The sequence below is a fragment of the Phacochoerus africanus genome, chromosome 8, assembly GCF_016906955.1.
Source record: "Phacochoerus africanus isolate WHEZ1 chromosome 8, ROS_Pafr_v1, whole genome shotgun sequence".
NCBI classification, from domain to species: domain Eukaryota; kingdom Metazoa; phylum Chordata; class Mammalia; order Artiodactyla; family Suidae; genus Phacochoerus; species Phacochoerus africanus.
In genome coordinates this window covers 51,015,851-51,038,149 of record NC_062551.1, presented here as the reverse complement: position 1 = coordinate 51,038,149, position 22,299 = coordinate 51,015,851, and the positions used below count along the sequence as shown (strand labels likewise).

The window sequence follows — 22,299 nt, the reverse complement described above, 5'->3', positions numbered from 1 at the left end:
TTGAAATCTGGTAGCGTCATACTTATCACTTTATCTTTTTTCCCCCAAATTGTTTTTATCTGTTCTTTGTGTGTGTGTGTGTGTTTTTGCTATTTCTTGGGCCGCTCCCGCAGCATATGGAGGTTCCCAGGCTAGGGGTCGAATCAGAGCTGTAGCTGCCAGCCTACACCACAGCCACAGCAACGTGGGATCCGAGCCGCGTCTGCAATCTACACCACAGCTCACGGCAACGCCAGATCCTTAACCCACTGAGCAAGGGCAGGGACCGAACCCGCAACCTCATGTAACGAATCCTCAGTCGGATTCGTTAACCACTGCCCCACGATGGGAACTCCTCCATATAAATTTTAAAATAATCTCTTCTATGTCAACAAAAATTTGCTAAGATTTTGATAGCACTTTCTTAAACCTGTGTGTAAATTTCGGGGGAAATGACATCGTTAAGTACTTTTTTTTTTTTTCCTACTTTTTAGGGCCACCCCCTTAGCATATGAAAGTTCCTGGGCTCGGAGTCATATCAGAGCTTCAGCTGCCAGCCTACACCACAGAGACAGAAACTTGGGATCTGAGCCACATCTGTGCCCTGTACATGTCACAGCTCGCAGCAATGCCAGATCCTTAAGCTGCTGAGCGAGGCCCGGGATTGAACCTGACCCTGCATCCTCACGGACACAAGTCAGGTTCCTAACCTGTGGAGCCATAACAGGAACTCCATTTTAAAGCCTTTGATTTGTTTTGCCAGAGAAAGGTTTTTGCTAATTTGTAATCTAGGTGTAAGTGTCTTTACCTGGGCTCCTAAGAGGGTCCTCAGAGTGACCCACAACACCTGAAATTAGGTGCAAATGCACTTTTTTGTGCGTGTGGTTTCTAGGGAGAGGATTGGGATGCCCAGACATTTAAGAACCTCTGCAGTGGAGTGGGTGAGTCCGTTGTGTGTGTGTGCGTGTGTGTGCTTATTAGACTTGAGGCTGACGCCAGGTATGTTTACCTTGCGTCCAGCAAAGCCAGCAGTAGGGGGTTTCCGAGGCCTCAGGGCATTTCCTGCTCCTGATAATTTCTGGAACCCTGGGTGCCCTCCTGCCCTTGGCACGCTCTGGTTCTCCTTTCTCCTCCCCAGAGAAGCTGCAGCAGCCCCAGGTAGCCACCCAGAACCTGGCCCCAGTGGAGCACATGGACTCCTTGCATTTGACATGCGTCTCCCCAAACAAAGATGTAACCATCCGGTGGTTTCAGAACCTCGAGGTGATTCAGGAAGGAGATGGGTCAGCAGTCTCCACGGATGGCAGGGTCCTCACCATCCCCAGAGTCACATGAAATAACTCTGGCACCTACCACTGCGAGGCCAGGAACCACTTGGCCAGTGAAGCCCTTGTGGTTGGCGTGACCTGTGAATCTGGGCATCCCGGCCCCATGAGGGACCCACCCTGATCCACACAGTACCTCCTGCTCAACAGTCCACTGGTTTGTCCATTGTTTATAGCTTAAAGCAGGGGCTGTTTAGACCAAGGGCTCTATAGACTCCCTGGGTTCAAATCCTGACTCTGCTCTTTCTCAGCTGGTGAATTTGGGCAAATCGCTTCCCCTTTCTGTGCCTCGGTTTCCTCGTCTACAAAGTGGGGGTCACAATAGTATCTCTCTCACTGGGTCATTGTGAGGATTAAATAAGTGGGTTCATGTTCAGAACTTAGAACAGCGACTGGCACCTGAGTGCTCGAGAGACGCTTATGAACACTGTCCTGCAAGTTCACCCATCATTTGTGTATTTGTTGAGCTTGACCGTGTACCCACTTACAAACTGTCAGACTCACCCTCTCTGAGGTCCAAAGTCAAGTGGAGATCACGGGATTCCACCCAGAGAAATGCCAGACCCCAAACCATAAAGACCTGAAAGAATTTTCAGAGACCCTTTATTTTGAAAACAAGGAAACTGAGATTAAGAAAGAGAAGGGGCTTGCCCGCGATCTCATAGTGTCAGGAGTAAAGATGGGAACTTGAATCCAACTCTCTCTCCTCTCCCCTTCCCTCTCCTCCCTGTCTCTTGAAAAACATTCCTGTGAGTGCCTGCTGTGTGCCATGAGTTATTTTGGTCCAAGTGGTAAACAGACAAGCATCCTGGTCCTCATGGAACAGACATTCTGTACAGAATGAGAATGAGAGATACAGACCCAATAGCGAGGAGGCTACTGCAATAGTCCTTTCATTCTTTCATCCATTCATTCATTTACTGGACAGACCTTTATGTTGTATCACTGTGCACCCTCCTCAAGCTGCATGGCTTCCAGCTCTGAGCTAAGTGGACAACACAAGGGTGTGGGTAGGGGTAGGGGGGGTGGGGGGATGGGTGGGGATGGGGATGGGGTCCGGATTTGCCCCACGCTTCCCGCTGAAGACCATTTTCTCGTGGTCCAGATGGCCCTGACACCCCCACCACGACCTCACCAGACCCAGATTTTGTGATTGGTTCTAACATCACCCTGATCTGCCTGGCCGACTCCCAGCCCCCTGCCCAGTACACGTGGAGCATCAATGGGGTCCCCGGGCCTGAGGGCCAGACCCTCTTCATTCCCAGTCTCTCCAGGGCACACTCGGGGATCTATACCCGCAAGGCTTCAAACTCCATATCCGGCTTGCACAGCAGCGTGGACACCAGCATCAGCGTCTCAGGTACCGCTATGGTCTGAATACCTGTCCCCTCAGACACACCCCAAAAAACTCCTCTGTTGAAATCCTAACCCACAAGGTGATGGTATTAGGAGGTGGGGCCGTTGGGAGGTGATTAGATCATGAGGCTGGAGCCTCCTGCGTGGGATTAATGCATTTATAAAAGAGGCTCCAGAGAGGTCCCTAGTCCCCTCCGCCGTGTGGAACCAGAACCCAAGAACCAGGAGGAAGGTCCTCACTAGAACTTGACCATGCTGGCACCCTGGCCTTGGGCTGCCAGGCTTCAGAACCATGAGACATACCTTTCTGTGGTTTATAAGCTACTCACTCTGTGTTTCGTTATAAGAGAACAAATGAACTAAGAGGGGTAGGAAGCCAAGGTGGGAGGTTATTGGTTAGACGTGAAATCTCCAAAATTAAAAAAAAAAAAAAAGAAAAAAGAAATCAAGACAAAAATCATTCCTTGCCCCGGGACTTTATTGGTAGAGTTTGGTTCGGTTTTGGTTTTAGGATGCTTTTCTTGGCTGTTCCACTTATAAACATATTTAGCAAGATTTTTCTAACCCGTGTTATGCAGAATAAGTTTTTATATTCTTTTTTTTTTGAAATTTTATTTTATTTATTTTATTTATTTGTTTATTATTTTTGTCTTTTTGCTATTTCTTTGGGCCACTCCCGCGGCATATGGAGGTTCCCAGGCTAGGGGTCTAATCAGAGCTGTAGCTGCCAGCCTACACCACAGCCACAGCAACACGGGATCCGAGCCACGTCTGCAACCTACACCACAGCTCACGGCAACACCGGATCCTTAACCCACTGAGCAAGGGCAGGGACCGAACCCACAACCTCATGGTTCCTAGTCAGATTCGTTAACCACTGCGCCACGACGGGAACTCCCAAGTTTTTATATTCTTAATCTAATTACAAAGTGACTTGTTTGGCAGGGGTTGCTTTCTAAAAATATTGTAGGCCACCTTTTCATATTTTAAGTAAATTGCACATTCATTACAGGAAAGGGAAGGTAGGCAATGGAGCCTCCCAGAGACACCCGCATAGCTTCTGTAATTCCCTTATTTCAATATCTGCATTCAAATATATGTATTTCAAAACAAAAAATATTAGGAGTTCCCATCATGGCTCAGCAGTTAATGAACCTGACTAGTATCCATGAGGACTCAGGTTAGATCCCTGGCCTCACTTAGTGGGTTAAGGATCACACCATGAGCTGTGGTGTAGGTCGTAGATACGGCTCGGATCTGGCATTGCGGTGGCTGTGGCGTAGGCCGGCAGCTACAGCTCCAACTAGACCCCCTAACCTGGTAACCTCCATATGCTGCGGGTGTAGCCCTAGAAAAGACCAAAAAAACCAAAAAACAAAAAAAACAAACCCACAATCAAAAAATATTATACTCTATTTACCATTATTTAACCTGTTTTTAAATTTTAATCTTCTGATCTTCAGTTTCTATCTTGGTTAACATAGAGCCACATCACATCCTCATTTGGACTATTTCTTTATTGAACACATGCTGTATATTCAGTGCAAAATAAAATTAGATAATGGAGATACTTTTTTTTTCTCTCTTTTTGCCTTTTCTAGGGCTGCTCCCACAGCATATGGAGGTTCCCAGGCTAGGGGTCTAATTGGAGCTATAGCTGCCAGCCTACAGCACAGCCACAGCAACTCAGGATCCAAGCCGCATCTGCGAGCTACAGCACGGCTCACGGCAATGCCAGATCCTTATCCCACTGAGCAAGGCCAGGGATTGAACCTGCAACCTTATGGTTCCTAGTTGGATTCATTAACCACTGCGCCACGACGGGAACTCCTGGAGATACTTTTTAAAAGGGAAAGAAGAGGGAGGAAAACCCCACTCTTCCAGAGATGACCCCTGCTAATACGTTGGCATCTCCTCTTACAGATTTTACAGATTCATTCCTCGTGCCTGTGTCTTTTCTTCCTTTTTTTTTTTTTTTTTTTTTTTTGTTGTTGTTGTTGTTATTGGGGCCGCACCTACAGCATATAGAAGTTCCCAGGCTAGGGGTCCCGCTGGAGCTGCTGCTGCAGGCCTACACCCCAGCAACGTGGTCCGAACCACCTCGGAAACCCACACCACACTTGTGGCAACGCGAGATTCTTAACCTAATGAGTGAGGCCTCGGATGGAACCCGCGTCCTCATGGGTACTAGTGGGGTTTGCTACTGCTGAGCCATGACGGGAACTCTGTCCCCATGCTTATTCCAATAAATGAATAAAGACACGTGCATTTTGTCCTACAAAAGGAGAGTGGACTATGCATACTGCTTGGCAGCCAGCATTTGTTCGTTTAACAAAATTTCATGAGTGTTGCTTTAGAACACTGCCCATTGCTCTGCAGTGTAGCTTTTTATACACTGTGTGTATATGTACACATATTTTGTACATGATTTTCTTTATGGACATAGGGGGCAAGCAGCTTGGCCAGCACCCTGTGGTAGACCAGACAGGCCACTCTTGTGGGATTGGTCTAGTCTTTCTTTTCCCATTTGTGCGACAAAAGCTTCTAAATACGGTCTGAAGAGGCCATTCCAGCCCTAAGATTCAAGGTGGCTTGACCTTCAACGTCACGTTTATTCAGCGTTTGGAAATTTCCAGAAATGCTTCACCTCACCTCTAAGAGATCACACTTTGATCTCTTAAGAATAGATTTAATATAAAATCTAGAAGACAGTTCCCATTGTGGCACAGCGGAACTGAATCCGACTAGTATCCATGAGGATGCTAGCTTGATCTGTGGCCTCACTCAGATCCCATGAGCTGTGGTGTAGGTCGCAGATGAGGCTCGGATCCCGCGTTGCTGTGGCTGTAGCTCCAATATGAACCCTAGCCTGGGAACCTCCATATACCGTAGACATTGCCCTAAAAGCTATATGTATATTATATATATATATATATATATATATATATATATATATGTAAAATGGAATGGTCAGTGGGTGGATTGGTGGATGAATGAATGAATGGGTAGATGTGTAACTAGATTAGATCACGTGGACCCCTACCTGGGTGCTAGCCCAACTGAGGCCCCTTGCCCTAGCAGGCAAGGTTCTTTTTCCATGCACTTTTGCACAGCCTAAAAGGAAGATGAAGCTGAGATTGAAGCAGCACTAGTTTTATTCAGTGGCCAAAGAATGGAGAAGCTAGAACTCCGTAAAATCAACTTCTCACCTTAACAGGGAGAGGGATTTACTTTTAAGGAGTAAGGACTAGGCGGAGAGGATGGCGACTAATGATGGGGAGGCTTGTGCATTAGTTTTCTGGGGAAGAGGCCTGGCTTTCCCAGAAATGGGGTATCACCTCTTTTCTGTCCTTTTTTGGGCTTTGACTTTTGGTTTTTGACTTCGGGTCATGGCCTCAGGCACAGGAATGTCGTTTAGTTTGCTAATGTAATCAAATCAGCATAGAATGAGACTCAGGATGTTTTGGGGGTCCGAGTCATCACAATCTTGGGTTCAGCTGGTTCTATTCAGTTTTTGTTTTTCTCTTCCTATAGCCTTCTTTCTTTGCGGCCAGACCATGTGACTTAAAGATAAATGTTAGCTCCTGTTCAGGGGAGGGGTGGGTGGGTTTTCAGCAAGGGTCTGGTGGCAACTCCAGTGTTAGATGGACAGGTGCATGTATGGATGTCGGCACAGGTCGGTAGATGGGATGTTGGATTTATGGATAGGATGGATGGAGGGATGGATGGATGGATGAATAGCAGATAAATAGGTAGATGGATGGATGATGGATAGATGTACAGATGATGGGTGGATAGAAGAGTGAACCCCTGGGTGGAGCGATATATGAATGGCTGAGTTGGTGAGTAAATAGATGAACTTATGAACAGGTGTATGGACGGGTGTTTGGACGAACAGATTATTAAAAGAATGATTGGGGAGTTCCTGTCGTGGCTCAGTGGTTAACGAATCCAACTAGGAACCATGAGGTTGCGGGTTTGATCCCTGGCCTTGCTCAGTGGGTTAAGGATCCAGCGTTGCTGTGAGCTGTGGTGTAGGTCGCAGACACGGCTCGGATCTGGCATTGCTGTGGCTCTGGCGTAGGCTGGAGACTGAAGCTCCGATTGGACCCGTAGCCTGGGAACCTTCGTATGCCATGGGAGTGGCCCTAGAAAATGCAAAAAAAAAAAGAAAAAAAAAAGACAATAAATAAATAAGTAAAAGAATGATTGGTAAGGACTCTGATTTCTACCTGAGCCTATGATCTGTCAGGACTCAACACTTCTACCTCTTCCTAATTTTCCCGCAGAGACACTTCCACAGCCCAATGTCTCAGCCAATAACTTAGCCCCAGTAGAGCATGTGGAATCCATCAGCCTGCACTGCTTCCCCCCCAAAGAGTACGGTGGCCCTCCTGTGGTATGTCAATGGCCAGAGTATCTTCCCTGGGGGCCACATGGAGCTGTCCTCAGACCACAGGACGCTGACTCTGCACAACATCAGCAGGAACGACACGGGGCTCTACCAGTGTGAGAGCAGGAACTCAGCCGCCAGCAGCATCAGCGACCCCGTCCTTGTCAAAGTCATTTGTGAGTTGTGGGCCTTGCTAAAGGATGGGTGGGGATGCCACATGGATGTGGCTGAGGGGTGAAGCAGGGGGTTGAAATCCAGCTGGGTCTGTTGGCCAAGCTGGTGGCGGCTGCCCTAAGGTGGGGGAATGTGTATTATTCGCATAAAGACCTCCCGCTGTTGAGGATCCTGTTTAAGTCCAAGCCAGAGATGCCTGTCCCACTGTGCGATGTGTTACTAACTTCCCAGCAGCAGGCCCAACAGGGCATTTGGGAAAGGCTTGCAAACTCCATAGGGAGGACATGGAACCCTAGCTCCACCAGCAGTATCTACATTGGGTGACAGACTCGTTCACAGATCTATTTTCAGTAACCAGTAGGTCCTCAGTAAATATGTGTTAAATGGATGAATTAATGGAACATGTGGCCTTGGGGAAGATGTTTTATTCTCTGAGCCCCAGTGTCCCTATTGTTAAAATGGGGATGATAAAATCCACCTTCTAGGATCTGGCAGAGGGGCAAGTGAAGTCTAGCATTTACAGCACCTGAAAATGTAAGTGGCATGTTGCAGGAACATGGTAAATGACAGCTGTTGTCATTGGTAATTAATGCATGGTGTTTGACTGACTCTTAATTAGTCAATACATTGAAAATATTTAGAGGCTGAAGGTGCACCAGAGTCCTGTGTTAAACCCTGAGTGTGCAGCAGAAAACAAAGCAGATCCCTGGTCCTGTCCTCCTGGGGCTTCTAGTCCAGTGGAGGAGACAGGCCTGTCTCCAGATAGTGGCAGCAAACAGAGTGGGCAGGGCTGGGATGGGGGGAATCTAAGGGGTTGGAGGAAACCCAGCCGGGGTGCTGGACCAAGCCTGGGAGTCGAGGAAAGCCTCCTGGAAAAGAAGACCTGAAGGATGATTATGGAAGACATAGTTGAAAAGGTTAGGATTTGTAACCTTTATAATGTTCTGGGTGGAGAGAGCAGCTTGTGCAAAGGTCCAGAGGCATAAAATAGCAAGAGAGGTCAGGGAAACGCAGGAACATGGGAGTAGAGGTGGACAAGTGAAAGGTGAGCCTGGAGACTCAGGCTCACCTCACCCTGGTATTGACGTCCTTGCTGATGGTTTGTTCTTTACCAACGGAGGAGTGATGTGGTCGGATTTGCACTGAAATACTCTCTAGCCTGTCCTGTTGAAGATGGGTTGGGACAAATGAAAAGGCCATTCAGGAGGTTCAGTAACAAGCAGGAGGAAGAGTGGACAGGGGCGAGGACCACAGGGAGGGGCTGGAGGTGATGCATCCTGAGGTACAAGGGAGAGAGGACAGGTGAGATGGATGGTGGCACTACCTTCGGAGATGGGGCGCCGGGAAGAGAAGCAGGTTTTGAGGGAAGACACTTTTTTTTTTTTTTTTTTGCTATTTCTTTGGGCCGCTCCTGCGGCATATGGAGGTTCCCAGGCTAGGGGTCTAATTGGAGCTGTAGCCACCGGCCTACGCCAGAGCCACAGCAACGCGGGATCCGAGCCGCGTCTGCAACCTACACCACAGCTCACGGCAACGCCGGATCGTTAACCCACTGAGCAAGGGCAGGGACCGAACCCGCAACCTCATGTTTCCTAGTCGGATTTGTTAACCACTGCGCCACGATGGGAACTCCTATTTTTAATATTTTTTATTCAAGTATAGTTGACTTACAGTGTTCCTTCAATTTCTGCTGTTCAGCAAAGTGACCCAGTCATACACATATATACATTTTTTTTCATAGTATCTTCTATCATGTTCTGACCCAAGAGACTGGACCTAGTTCCCTGTGCTGTACAGTAGGACCCATTATCCATTGGAATTGTAATAGTTTGCATCTACGTTCCCCAAACTCCCTGGGGAAGACATTGTTTCAAAGTAAAATATATTCACAGGAAATGTGAGGTTCAGTAAGGCCAACGGATTGGGAGAGAACGGCCATTGAAAAGACATTTTGTTACTGAGAGTTCACAAAAGGAGGGGGACACTCTGCCATGGAGGCTACGTGGGGGAGTACCAGAGTCGGCCAGGAGGCAGGGGGAGAGGGGATACTGTGGGCAAGAGCCTTTATTGTGGTTTCTGCAGGAAGAAATGGGGGAGACAGAATAAGCAGGCATACCGTTGGCTAGTTAGAATGATTTCAGTGGGTTCTGGGGCATGGAGGCTGTCCCTAGGTGTCTGGGACCTGCCTCAGGGTGGTTAAAACAGGTAGGCAGTGGCCTGGAGTGTTGCAGATGATTTGGGTATGGGCTCTGGTTTTGTTGGTTTGCAGTTGAAAAGCATGCTCATGAGCAAATTATTTAATATCTCTAGGAATTAGCTAACCCTGGGAGGGGCAGTCCCCCCAGGACCCAAGTCCTCACCGAGGAGGCTCTAAGATGTCACAGCATCAGAATACAGAAAGAAAAAGACGTGGTCAATACAGACACCAAGTTCAGTGTTGGACAGCCAGCATCAAGCAAATAGATAAGTGTGAAGCTTAGAAAGAGGATTTGACCCGAGATGTTGGGCTGGGACTCGATATCCTGGGGTGGTGATGGAAGCCTTAGGAATGGGTGAAATTGTCTTGAGGGGGGATGTATAAAATGAAAAGGATAGAAAGCCAAAAAGTGTGAACCCTGGGGCCCACCAGATTTAGGGCTCCAGTGGAGGAAGAGGAGCCCACAGAGGGGTTGACAGGGGGTGGCCAGAGGCAGGGAGTGGAGCGTGGTAGCTGAACAGCCAAAGACCAGGCGGCAGATTCATTCCATCAACCTGTGTTGAGCCCCTACTGTGTGGCAGGCACTGTACTAGGTGCTGGGGACCCAGCTGTGACCACAACACACAGAAACCCCAGCTCCACGGACCTGGCATGCTGGTGGGATGAGGAAGACAATCAACAAATGAGCAAATAAAGGATTTCCCTGGTGGCTCAGTGGGTTAAGGATCCGGTGTTGGCACTGCTGTGGTGTGGGTTCCTTTCCCGGCCCAGGAACTTCCACCTGCTGTGGGAATGCCACCCCCCACCCCCCGAATTAAGCAAATAAAAATACAATGTTGGCTGGTGATCATTGCAAGGACAAACCAAAGTGAGAGACCAGAGAGTGGCAGAGGGTGGTCAGAAAAGCCTTTTTGTTTTTTCGATCTTTTTAGGTCCGCACCTGCGGCATATGGAGATTCCCAGGCTACGGGTTGAATCAGAGCTACTGCTGCTGGCCTACACCACAGCCACAGCCACAGCCACGCCAGATCCAAGCTGCCTCTGTGACCTACACCACAGCTCACCTCAACAGCAGATTCTGAACCCACTGAGTGAGGCCAGGTATCAAGCCCTCATCCTCATGGATAACAAGTCAGGTTCGTTCCCACTGAGCCACGACAGGAACTCCAGAAAAGCCTTTAAAATTTTTTTTTTTTTTTTTGCTGTGATAGAACATGATGGGGGAGTTCCCGTTGTGGCACAGCGAAAACAAATCTGACTAGGAACCAAGAGGTTGCAGGTTGGATCCCTGGCCTCACTCAGTGGGTTAAGAATCCAGCGTTGCTGTGAGCTGTGGTGTAGGTCACAGACACGTCTCAGATCTGGTGTGGCTGTGGCTGTGGCGTAGGCCGGCAGCTGTAGCTCCGATTAAACCCCTAACCTGGGAACCTCCATTTGCCGTGAATGTGGCACTAAAATGCCAAAAAAGCCCACAAAAACCCAAAAACCAAAAACCCAAGGATGGAAGAATGTGAGAAAGAGAATGTACATATACATATATGTATGTATAACTGGGTGACTTTGCCCTACAGCAGCAATTGACACAACATGGTAAATGGACTACCACTTTGATTAAAAAAATTTCTTTTAATCTCATTGGGGTAAAGTTTATTTAAAACATTTGCTAGGCTTGAGGTGCACAGCAAAGTGAATCAGTTATACGTACATCTATTCTTTTTCACACATAGGTTATTAGGGAACATCGAGCAGACCTCCCTGGGCTGCACAGTAGGTCCCCGGTAGTCACCTACCCTGTGACTAACAGCGCGCACGTGTCAACCCCATCCTCCTGATGTATCTGCTCCCCGCCCCCAGAAAAACCTTTTGTCTTTTTTTTTTTTTTTGGTCTTTTTTTGGGGAGGGGCTGCACCCATGGCATATGGAGGTTCCCAGGCTAGGGGTCGAATCGGAGCTGTAGCCACCGGCCTACACCACAGCCACAGCAACGTGGGATCCGAGCCTCGTCTGCGACCCACACCACAGCTCACGGCAACGCCAGATCCTTAACCCACAGAGCAAGGCCAGGGATCGAACCCGCAACCTCATGGTTCCTAGTTGGATTCGTTTCTGCTGTGCCATGACGGGAACTCCAAGACAAGCCTTTTGAGGAGAAGATCTGGAGGAAATGAAGGGGTGGATATTTGCGGGGAAGGGAGATGCAAATTCCGGGGCCCGGGGGTGAGGGTGCTTGGCCCGCTTGAGGAGCAGCAAGGGGGTCAGAGTGAAGGAAGCAGAGTTGGGGGGGGGTGAAAGAGAAGGGACTCTCCCCAAAGAGGGAAGAGGGGCGGAGCGTGGGGGGCCCGTGGCCATTGGTGGGGGCTTTGGCTTTTAGTCTGCGTGAGATGGAGACAAGGGTTTTGTGCAGAGGCAGGATGACATATGACTTGGTTCTGGCTGCTTGGTGGAGACTGGGGGGCTACGGGACAAGAGGCAGGCAGGCAGAAGAGGGGTCAAACGCCCTTGTCCCCTGGATGGGGATGAAAAAGTGTTCTCCGGGTCAGAGGCCCGAGGCTCTGATGAGGACGGACCTTGCTCTTCCCTCTGGCCTGAACTTGTCGATTCTCGGCAGATGGCCCAGACCTTCCTGTGGTCAACCCTCTGGACCCAGAGGTCAGGGCTGGCGCAGCCCTCACCCTGTCCTGCTTTGCTGACTCAAACCCCCCTGCCCAGTACCGCTGGGAGGTGGATGGGAAGCCAGGCCCTGCCACCCAGCACCTGGTCATCGCGGAGGTCTCCCTGGACCAGGAGGGCAGGTACACCTGCGAAGCCTTCAACAGCATCACTCACCTTCGCTGCTCAGCCAATGGGAAGATCCGGATCTCAGGTGGGTGTGGAGGTGTCATGGTGACAGTGGCTCAGGCTCTCTTGCCTTTATACAGGTGGCGATGGGGGTTGTGTCAGCCATACACTTATCTCAGGAAAGCTGCACGCTCCCTTTCCCAAAACTCGATGGCTCAAGACAGTGAACCTGTGTTATGACTCACACATCTATGGGTGATTCTTCTGGAGTTGGCTGGATCACTCATGCATCTGTGGTCAGCCGCAGGTGGCTCTGCTGATCTTGGGGGCCGGCTGGTGTGGGATGCCCAGGCTCTTGGTATCTTATCCTCCAGCAGGCCAGCCTGGGCTGGGTTTATATCATACACAGGCAGAGGAGAGAGAGAGAGAGAGAGAGAGAGAGAGAGAGAGAGAGAGAGAGAGATGGTTGGGGCAGGGAGGAAGAGGGAGAAAGAGCAGGAGGGGAGGAGGGGAGGGAAGGTGGAGGAGGAGGAGAAAGAGAAGGAGGAGGAGGGGGAGGAGGAGCAAAAGCAGGGGGAAGAGGAGGAGGAGGTGAATAATACTTATTGAAGGTGGAAGCAGAAGCTACCAGTTTTGAGGGCTATGCTCAAAATTTGCATAACATCCCTTCTTCCCATTCTATTGGTCAAATGAAATCACATGACCAGCTCATAGTCAAGAGGGAGGAGGAGCTGAAAAAAATCACATGGCAAAGGGCATGTGTTCAGGGAAGGGCCGAGTGAGGACACCTTTGCAAGCGACCTAGCACAGGACCGTCAGAGGGACCATGACTGCAGGCTTTGTTGGTCTTGTAGGATGCATTTGGGAAGCAGAGGAGCTGGGATTGCAACCCAGCCTGCCTCCAAGAAGCTGCTGCTTTCTGCACCAACCGCCATTAACTCTAGGTCGTTTGAAGATAATAGCTGTTTGTTCATTGCGAAGACATTTCACAGGATCATGTGGTCCAAACGGGTCTCCTCCCTAAACGTGCTCTATTCTTGATGTATCTTCTGTTCTGAGTTCCCTGTGGTTCATCCTGGACCTCATTGTCCATATTAGAGTCACAAAAACACAAAGTCCCGGGCTCCCTTCTAAATTCTTTATACATGTGAGTTCATTTCATCCCTTTTTTTGTTTGTTTGTTTGTCTTTTTGCCATTTCTTGGGCCACTCCCTCAGCACATGGAGGTTCCCAGGCTAGGAGTCGAATCGGAGCTGTAGTCGCCAGCCCATACCACAGCCACAGCAACACAGGATCTGAGCTGCATCTGCAACCTACACCACAGCTCATGGCAATGCCGGATCCTTAATCCACTGAGCAAGGCTAGGGATCGAAGCCGCAACCTCATGCTTCCTAGTCAGATTCGTTAACCACTGAGCCACAACGGGAACTCCTCACTTCATCCTCCTAACCACTCTGTCACGTCTGGGAGGTACCATCATTACCTCCGCTTACAGATGGAGGAAGCTGAGGCAGAGGCAAAATGACCTGCCCAGGCCATCTAGCCATTGAATGGTGAGGCTGGGATTTGGCTCTAGATTCAGTCTTGCAGATTCTCTGGAAGCCATGCCCATCACTCTCCCCCACAGCAGCCACCTTAGTCTAAGCTGCACGTGTCTTGCCCGGACACTTAGGATGGCCTCTTCCTCACTGGTGACCCTTTCCCCCTGTGCCATCCTACTCCCCTGGCAACTATCAACTCTGCAGCCAAAGTGAGGTTGTTTTTTTTGTTTGTTTGTTTGTTTTTTTGCCTTTTTAGGGCCACACCCATGTCATATGGACGTTCCCAGGCTAGGGGTCCAATTGGAGCTGTAGCCACAGGCTTACACCCCAGCAACGTGAGATCTGAGCCGCCTCTGCCACCTACACCACAGCTTATGGCAACACCGAATCCCTAACCTACTGAGTGAGGCCAGGGGTCAAACCCATGGCCAAGGCCTGCATGAAATGTCATTACCTCCAGGCTGCATTCCTGATCACCCCAGGTTAGACCTGCACTCCTGTAATATCCTCACCGAGCAGCCCATTTTGCTCCTTTATCACCCTGGCACAACTTGCATGATGTTTATTTGCTCCGTGTGTGTTTCGTGTCTTATTTCCCTCCTAAAGTGTAAGCTTCGGGATGGCAGGAATTTCTGCCTACTCTGTTCCCAACTATACCTCCAGTACCTGAAAAAGGGCCTGGCACACAGTAGGTGCTAAATGAATATAGGCGAGTTCCTGTTGTGGCACAATGGGTTAAGAACCTGACTGCAGTGGCGCAGGTTGCTGCAGAGATGCAGGTTTGATCCCCAGCCCTCATAGTGGGCTAAAGGCTCTGGCATTGCAGCAGCTGCAGTGTCGGTCACAGCCATGGCCTGGATTCAATTCCTGGCCTGGGAATTTCCATATGCCACAGGTATGGCCAAAAAAAAAAAAAAATCTATTTAATGAGGAATAGATACAAGTGATTCCCCAGAGGTGGAATAATGGAGGGGCTGAGTGTGGGCTCTGGCATCAGCACGTTTCAAATCATAATTCTACCACGTGTGCAATCATGGTTGGGTAGTTTAACCTCTGTGCCTCAGTTTCTCCCTCTGAAAAATGGGGGATATTAACAAAGCCTATCTCATAGAGTTGTGTTGAGCGATAGATGAGATAATGTCATTTACTGGTCATTACCACTTAGTATTTATGACTCTTAGAGCTGTTATCTGGTCCTGTTCTGGGCCTCAGTTTTCCAGGCTGTAAACTGGGGGGAGTAAAGGGCACACGCAGAGTGGGCCCAGCTTGGAGGCCCTGAAACCCAGAGCCTGTACCTTGCTCTCTCTCACAGTCTCTCCTCCCTCTCCCCTCTCCCCTCTCTCTCTCTATCTCTCTCTTCCTCCAGCAGAAGCTCCAGACAGCAACCTGCAGCCGACCTTGCTCAGGACCGCCATCCCTGGCGGGGGCATCGCAGGAATCACGCTGGGTGTCCTGATCTGTGTGGCGCTCACAGGGACAGCCGGCTACTTTGTTGGGGTGATGAGGTCCCAGGTACCCGTTCTGGGCTCTTCAGAGGTCACAGAGCTGGGCCTGCCTGTCTGAAACAGTTCAGAGGGGGCTCAGGGCTGGGAGCCGTGCGGGTAGGGAGCTGGGGGACCAATGAGGGCTGGGCTCCAGGGGAGGAGTGAGCCCTGGGACCTGGAGGCCAGGACTGGGGCTGGGGGTGGGTCACTGCTCACTTGCCCTGCGTTTAGTGTAGTGATTAGATCCTGGGCTCCCCAGTCAGCAGGAGAGAGCTCAAATCCTCCTTCACCACCTTCCAGCTGTGGTGATCCTGGAACTATGACCTAACCTCTCCTGCCTCAGTTTGCTCATCTGTGACTTGGGGATAAATGTAGCCCGTGTCATCCCCGGTCACTGGCATCATTGGGGCTTAGCCAGTGTCTGCATGTGGTCAGGGGTCACTAACTCTATCATCATTCAGAACATCGTTAACGTATAATCTTATAATTATATCATCATTCATCATAAATATGGCTCAGTTACAAAGAGCTAACTGCAGTCCCGGTTCTGGGTTTCCTCATGAAATCCTTCCAACAGCTTTAGGAAGAAGCTGTGCGTATTATTCTTTGCAGTTAAGAGAAGGAAAATGGAGGCTCAGAGAGTCAGAGAGACTTGCCTGGGTCACATGGGATCTGCCCTTGACCTCAAAGGCCAAGCTACCTCATACACAGAGATCTGGGCTTTTGTCACCTTGGAGGAATTCTTTAATGTTTCAGTGTTGGTTTCCTTATCTGTAAATGAGGCTAATAATAGGCCCTCCATCAGTGGGTTATTAGGAATTAAAGGGTTGACACTCGTGCCTGCATCAGGGTGAATACAAATGGAAAATAATGAATGAATGAATGAAACAGTTATTTTAAAAAATTAATTTCACTGTCTGCTGAGCTGTTCGGTTCAGCCTCTCGCCATCTCACTGAGAGGGAGGTGCTGTGGTTATGCCCATTTTTCAGAAGAACAAGCCAAGGTTCAATGAGGTTCAGCCTCTTGCTTAAGGTCCCACAGCTAGCTAGTGGAGTAGCTGAACCTTGAACCCATTTCTGTCTGGCCCAGAGCCTGGGTCCTTACCTCCTCTGCTGTTAGGCTCCCTTGAGCACACCAAGACTAGAGCAGGGTGAGGGGGGTCTGGGACGAAGATGCCACCTGAGTGCATCCCATCTGAGCACACGCGAGTGGGCACCAAATAAGCTCCACTTTCTGGGACGGACCGAGTGACACACAGAGTCCCCTCTCCCTCCAAGGTTCTCGGGGAACTTGGGCTCATCCTAAAGCAGAAATCTAATCTATTGGAGTTCCCGTTGTGGTGCAGTGGTTAACGAATCCGACTAGGAACCATGAGGTTTCAGGTTCCATCCCTGGCCTTGCTCAGTGGGTTAAGGATCCGGCGTTGCCGTGAGCTGTGGTGTAGGTCGCAGACGCGGCTCAGATCCCGCGTTGCTGTGGCTCTGGTGTAGGCCGGTGGCTACAGCTCCAATTGGACCCCTAGCCTGCGAACCTCCATATGCCACGGGAAGTGGCCCTAGAAAAGGGTAAAAGACAAAAAAAGAAAGAAAAAGAAAGAGCTCATCTATTTGTCCCCTTTCCCTCTTTTGGAAGGTGGGGTGGGGAAGCCAGCTTGGGTTTGGCTTAGCCACAGAGGCGGGCACCTTTGCCACCTTCCTCATGGAGCTTAAGGCTTCTCTCCTTCTCTCTAGTCCAGGAATCCTGTGGAGTTCAGCTCAGCAAGGTAAGGAGGAAACGTTCTTGTTGAGGAAAAACTGTCTCCAAGATGCATCTAGAGAACGTGGCTCGAGAGCCTGCCAGTGTGTGTGCAGGAGCTGCAGAGGAGAGACGCTGGGGAGGGAGGTTCCAGGCAAGGAAACTTCAGATGCCAGAATGAGGAGTTTCACACTCACCCTGCAGATTTATCAGAGGAGAGATGGGGTATCCCCGACCTCTTGCAGGGTTAGATGAGGGTCTTGGAATATCTCTCTCTCTTTTTTTTTTTTTTTTTGTCTTTCTAGGGCCGCACCCGAGGCATGTGGAGGTTCCCAGGCTAGGGGTCTTATCGGGGCTATGACCGCCGGCCTGCGCCACAGCTCACGGCAACGCCAGATCCTTAACCCACTGAGCAGGGCCAGGGATGGAACCTGAAACCTCATGGTTCCTAGTCGGATTCTGTTATGCTGTGCCAAAACGGGAACTCCTGGAATTTCTTTTTAGAAGGGAGGGACTCTATGTCAAAGCTGCGATTTTGGAAGGGGGCCAGGATTGCTGTGGGCAGCCTGGAGATGGTGAGCTCAGAGACAGGGAGGCTGGGGCAGTTTCACAGCCGAGGGAAGATGGTGGTGATGCCTAAGGTAGTGGGATGGAGAGAAGGGGGCAGATAACAGTTAATGAAAAGATGCAGAGTTCCCTTGTGGGTCAGTGGGTTAAGGATCTGCGTCGTCGCTGCTGTGGTGTGGCTCCGGCTGCTGCTGTGACTGGGTTCAGTCTCTCACCCGGGAACTTCCACATGTCACAGGTACAGCGAAAAAAAAAAAAAAGATGCAACTCACGGGATTTGGTGACTGATTGGATGTTGGAGGTGGGTTAGAGAAAGGAGGGCATCCAGGAGGATGTGCAGATGTTTTGAATTTCAGAGAGAAAAAACAGAATTGAAAGATGAGGGGACAGCTGACCCTGCGTTAGGAACCAGGCGTCTGTCCCATTGCTGGAGGAAGCCGAGGCACGTCTGGGCCCTGGCGGCCAGAACAGAAAGATCCTTTCTTGGATAAGGTTGACCAAGGTTTCCTGTTTTTCAGAGGGGTGGAGATATCAACCTCATTGTAACTGCCTTTTGACACCTACATAAGGATGCCAAGATCTTCCAAAGCCGAAAGGAGAAACTGAGCCATGCTTCGGCAGCCAGCTGTTTTAACAGATTTGAGATTATTTGCATAGGAGAGGATTGTAATCCGTCCCCAGTCTCTTTCCTTTTTTAAGAAAATACTTGAGTAAGAGGCTTGCTGACAAATAAGACTTGCCTTGTACCACAGCCTTTATTCCGCCAGTGAAGACGTGTTCTGAAGAACAGCCCCTTCCATGATGCATTCTTTACATCTGTGTGTAACCCTGTAGAAACCGTGGCTTGTGTGGCTCAGTCCCAGAGTGGAACTGCATTAAAAAATTCATGATTCAGGGAGTTCCCATTGTGGCTCATTGGATTAAGAACCAGTCATAATATTGCTGAGGATGAGGGTTCAGTCCCTGGCCTTGCTGAGGGGGTTAAGGGTCCGGCATGGATGCAAGCTGTGATGTCCGTCACAGATGTGGCTTGGATGTGGTGTTGCCGTGGCTGCGGCATGGACCTGCGCTGGGCTCTGATTCAACCCCGAGCCCGGGAACTGTCATATGCCGCAGGTGAAGCTGTACAAAGAAAACCTGCACAATTCAAATAGGAATTCCAGTCTTCACTCACCTAGCAAAAAGGACATTCATGGTCCTTGGTGACTTAGGCTAATGTCCTCATGTCATCAGTTTACCTTTAACATCCTTCAGTTCCTAGGACCCTCTCCCACCACAGAACCCTCCCTCTCTCTCATCCTCGATTTCCTTTCGCCACCATCTCACTTAAATGGAGTTTTCATGGCTGGCTTGATTATGGAAGATTGAAAACACTTTCCTCCCTTGCTGCTAGCTGAGAGGTCGGTAACTTACAAAACTGTTGATGCAGGATTGATCTTAAAGTAAACATAAAGCATCCTCTTGGCAAAGAAGCATTTCACTGTCTAACTGGTGGTGCCCCAAGTTTTGGAAGTCATGGCTTCAGCAGGGTGGGGTGGAATGTGGATTGTTAGGAGGAAGGAGGGGCTGGAATTGTGAGAGTGTTTGTGAAGTTATTGAGAACATCTCAGCTAGAGAAGCTTCTGAGCAAGTTCACTCCCTTGAACCATGATTGAGAAATGATGTGCCCATTCCTGTGAGGCCAGTGGACATAAGGAACTCAATAAAATATCTGAGTGTCTGTGGGCCAATGTTTTGTCTGTTTTCTGGGTTGCCCTAGGATTTTACAGAGTCATGGCAGCAAGTGTGGTGTAGCAGCTTCAGAGGTGCAGGGTGATATGTGTCTGCAGAGATTTGTGGTTGTAGATTTTTCTGATCATGTCTTTTTTTAAGGTTTTCTGACATGTAGTTGATTTACGAGGTTGTGATCCTTTCTGCTGTACAGCAGAGTGAGTCAGTCATACGTGTACACCCACCCATTCTCTTTCAGGTTCTTTTCCCACGTAGATCACCCCAGAATATTGGGTAGAGTTCTCTGTGCAGGTCCCTGTTGGCCAATCACTCCATATACCTCAGTGTGCATGTGCCCATCCCAAACCCGTAGTACATCCTTCCCACCCCGCCACCTGTCCCCTTTGGTCACCGTAAGTTTTTCAAAGTCTGTGAGTCTATTTCTGTTCTGCAAATAAGTTCACTTATATCCTTTTTTCTTTTTTTTTTTAGATTCCACATGGAAGTGTTATCATATGATGTATGTCTTTCACTGATTAACGTCACTTAGTATGATAGTTTCTAGGTCCATCCATGTTGCTACAAATGGCATTATTTCATTCTTTTTATGGGTGAGTAATACTCCATTGTTTATATGTACCATGTCTTGTTTATCCATTCCTCTGTTGATGGACATTTAGGTTGCTTCCATGGTTGGCTATTGTAAATAGTGCTACAATGTACACCGGGATGCACGTCTCTTTATGGTTTTGTCTGGATAGATGCTCAGGAGTGGGCTTGCTGGACTGTATGGTAATTCTATTTTTAGTTTTTAGAGGAACCTCCACACTGTTTTCCATAGTGGTTGCACCAGTTTCCATTCCCACCAATAGTGTAAGAGGGTTCCCTTTTCTCCACACCCTCTCAAGTATTTATTGTTTGTAGGCTTTTTGATAGTGGCCATTCTGGCTGGTGTAAGGTGGTACCTCATAGAATTTTGATTCTGATTTGCATTTCTCTAATAATTAGTGATGTTGAGCATCTGTTCATCTGTTTTTTTGCCATCTGTGTGTTTTCTTTGGAGAAATGTCTGTTTAGATCTTCTGCTCCTTTTTTGATTGGGTTGTTTTTGTTGATATTAAGCTGTAGGAGATGTTTGTCTATTTTGGAGCCAATCATGTCTTTGAGATGTTGCTATTGTATAAACTGGATCCTTTTATACCGCATCTTTCCTCTTCTCATTTATACTGCTCCCGCTTTCTCTACACGGTGGCACAAAAAGTCAGTGGTACAAAACTGAGTTTCCCAGGTGCTCTAAGAAGAAGACTCAGCTCTATGATCCTCAAGAAATTCACTCTCCCCTTTGGAACTCAATTTCTTCGTATTGAATAGAAAGGAGACAGACAGGAATCTCTTTTTAAACAGAGTGATTGTTGTGAGTACGTTCCTCCTCAAAGTAAGTTCTACAAGTTTTATTTCCCTCTAGGACCGAGGACACAAGCTCCATTAACTCTGAGCTTCTAAACAATCAGAGTTTTGATCACAAGGTGAGAAATTCCGGAGTTCCCGTCGTGTCGCAGTGGTTAACGAACCCGACCAGGAACCATGAGGTTGTGGGTTCAGTCCCTGCCCTTGCTCAGTGGGTTAAGGATCCAGCGTTGCCGTGAGCTGTGGTGTAAGTTGCAGACGCGGCTCAGATCCTGTGTTGCTGTGGCTCTGGCGTAGGCCGGTGGCTACGGCTCCGATTAGACCCCTAGCCTGGGAACCTCCATATGCCGCAGGAGCGGCCCAAGAAATAGCAAAAAGACAAAAAACAAACAAACAAACAACAACAACAAAAAAAACAAGGTGAGAAATTCCAATAAACATTTCCAGTGGTGACTGAACAGGGTACCAAGTAGGATACATTCAGCTGCAAACAAAAGATACCCTGGCTCCCAGTGGCAAAACGCATAACTGTTACTTTACAAGGGGCCCTAGGCTTATTTCATGGCTCAGTGGACTCCTTCCATCCATCCCTCATTCCTGTGTGTTGAATATCCTCTCCAGTTTGCTACCTCATGGTCTCAAGAGGGCTGCTCAACTGTAGATATCCTGCCCTCACATCACAACATTGCGGTAAGCAGAAAAGATGTCCATGCCCCAAGCTGTGAATACGGTATGAACCTGTTACATAGCAAAAGGGGCTTTGCTGATGTTAATAAGGTTACAGACTCCCGGATAGGGAGATAGCTTGGATTACCAGAGGGCTCAATTGAATGACGCAAGCCCTTCAGAGCAGAGACCTTTCTCTAGCTCTAAGCAGTAGAGACATGCAGCAGAAAAGGAAGCCAGAGAGATGTGCTGTGTGTTGGCAGCTCTGAGACTCGGGGCTCACATGCAGGGACAAGAAAAAAGCTTCAGGGGCAAAGAGTGGCCCACAGCTGATAACTGGCAAGGAAATGGGGACCTCGGTCTCACAACTCCAAGGAATTTGATTCTCCCATCAACCTAGGTGAACTTGGGAGCAGATTCTTCCCAAGGCATCTCCAAAAGAGCCCAGGCAGCAACAGCTTGATTTCAGCAGAGAAACCAGCTGAGCCAACCTGCACTCTGACCTTCCAAACTGTGAGAGATCATGAACGTGTCTTGTTTCCAAGCCACCAAGTTTGTGGTCATTTGTTACAACAGCAATGAGAAACTTGTGTGGTTATTTACACACAGGAAGCAGGGGGTGGCTCCTAGCTTGGCACTCTGCTTCCATTTTTTTCAGAAATGAATTAATTCTTAAGACCCTCCAATGCCTGTTTTACCCTCTCACCTCCTTCAAGTTGTTCTCCAAAGTCTATGAGGCCGACCCAGGCCACCCAATTTAGCCCGGAATCCAGTGTGCCCACCCAGCACTCTGACTCCCTTGCCCTGAGCCCCCGTGGCACCATCACTTTCCAACACCACGGATAATTCAGTTATTTATCACATATCTTATTGTCTTCCCCCAAACCTCCACTCTCCCTGCATGAAATGTACTTTCTTTAAGGGCTGAGGTCTGTGTTTCACTTGCTGGCACGCCCTCAACACCAAAATAGTGCCTGGCACATAGC

At 49.0% G+C, this 22,299-nt stretch overlaps 1 protein-coding gene across 1 annotated transcript in view; it reads left to right on the top strand.

The window, feature by feature from the left end:
- The window catches only part of LOC125133219 (carcinoembryonic antigen-related cell adhesion molecule 5-like), a 34,864-nt gene extending 19,557 nt beyond the window's left edge, over positions 1 to 15,307 (top strand). Inside the window, 7 exon segments of the mRNA XM_047791345.1 lie at positions 872 to 920; positions 1,118 to 1,387; positions 2,410 to 2,664; positions 6,950 to 7,029; positions 7,031 to 7,229; positions 12,033 to 12,287; positions 15,111 to 15,307. Of these exon segments, the coding sequence (XP_047647301.1) occupies positions 872 to 920; positions 1,118 to 1,387; positions 2,410 to 2,664; positions 6,950 to 7,029; positions 7,031 to 7,229; positions 12,033 to 12,287; positions 15,111 to 15,307 (1,305 nt within the window).
- The last annotated feature ends 6,992 nt before the right edge of the window (positions 15,308 to 22,299 follow it).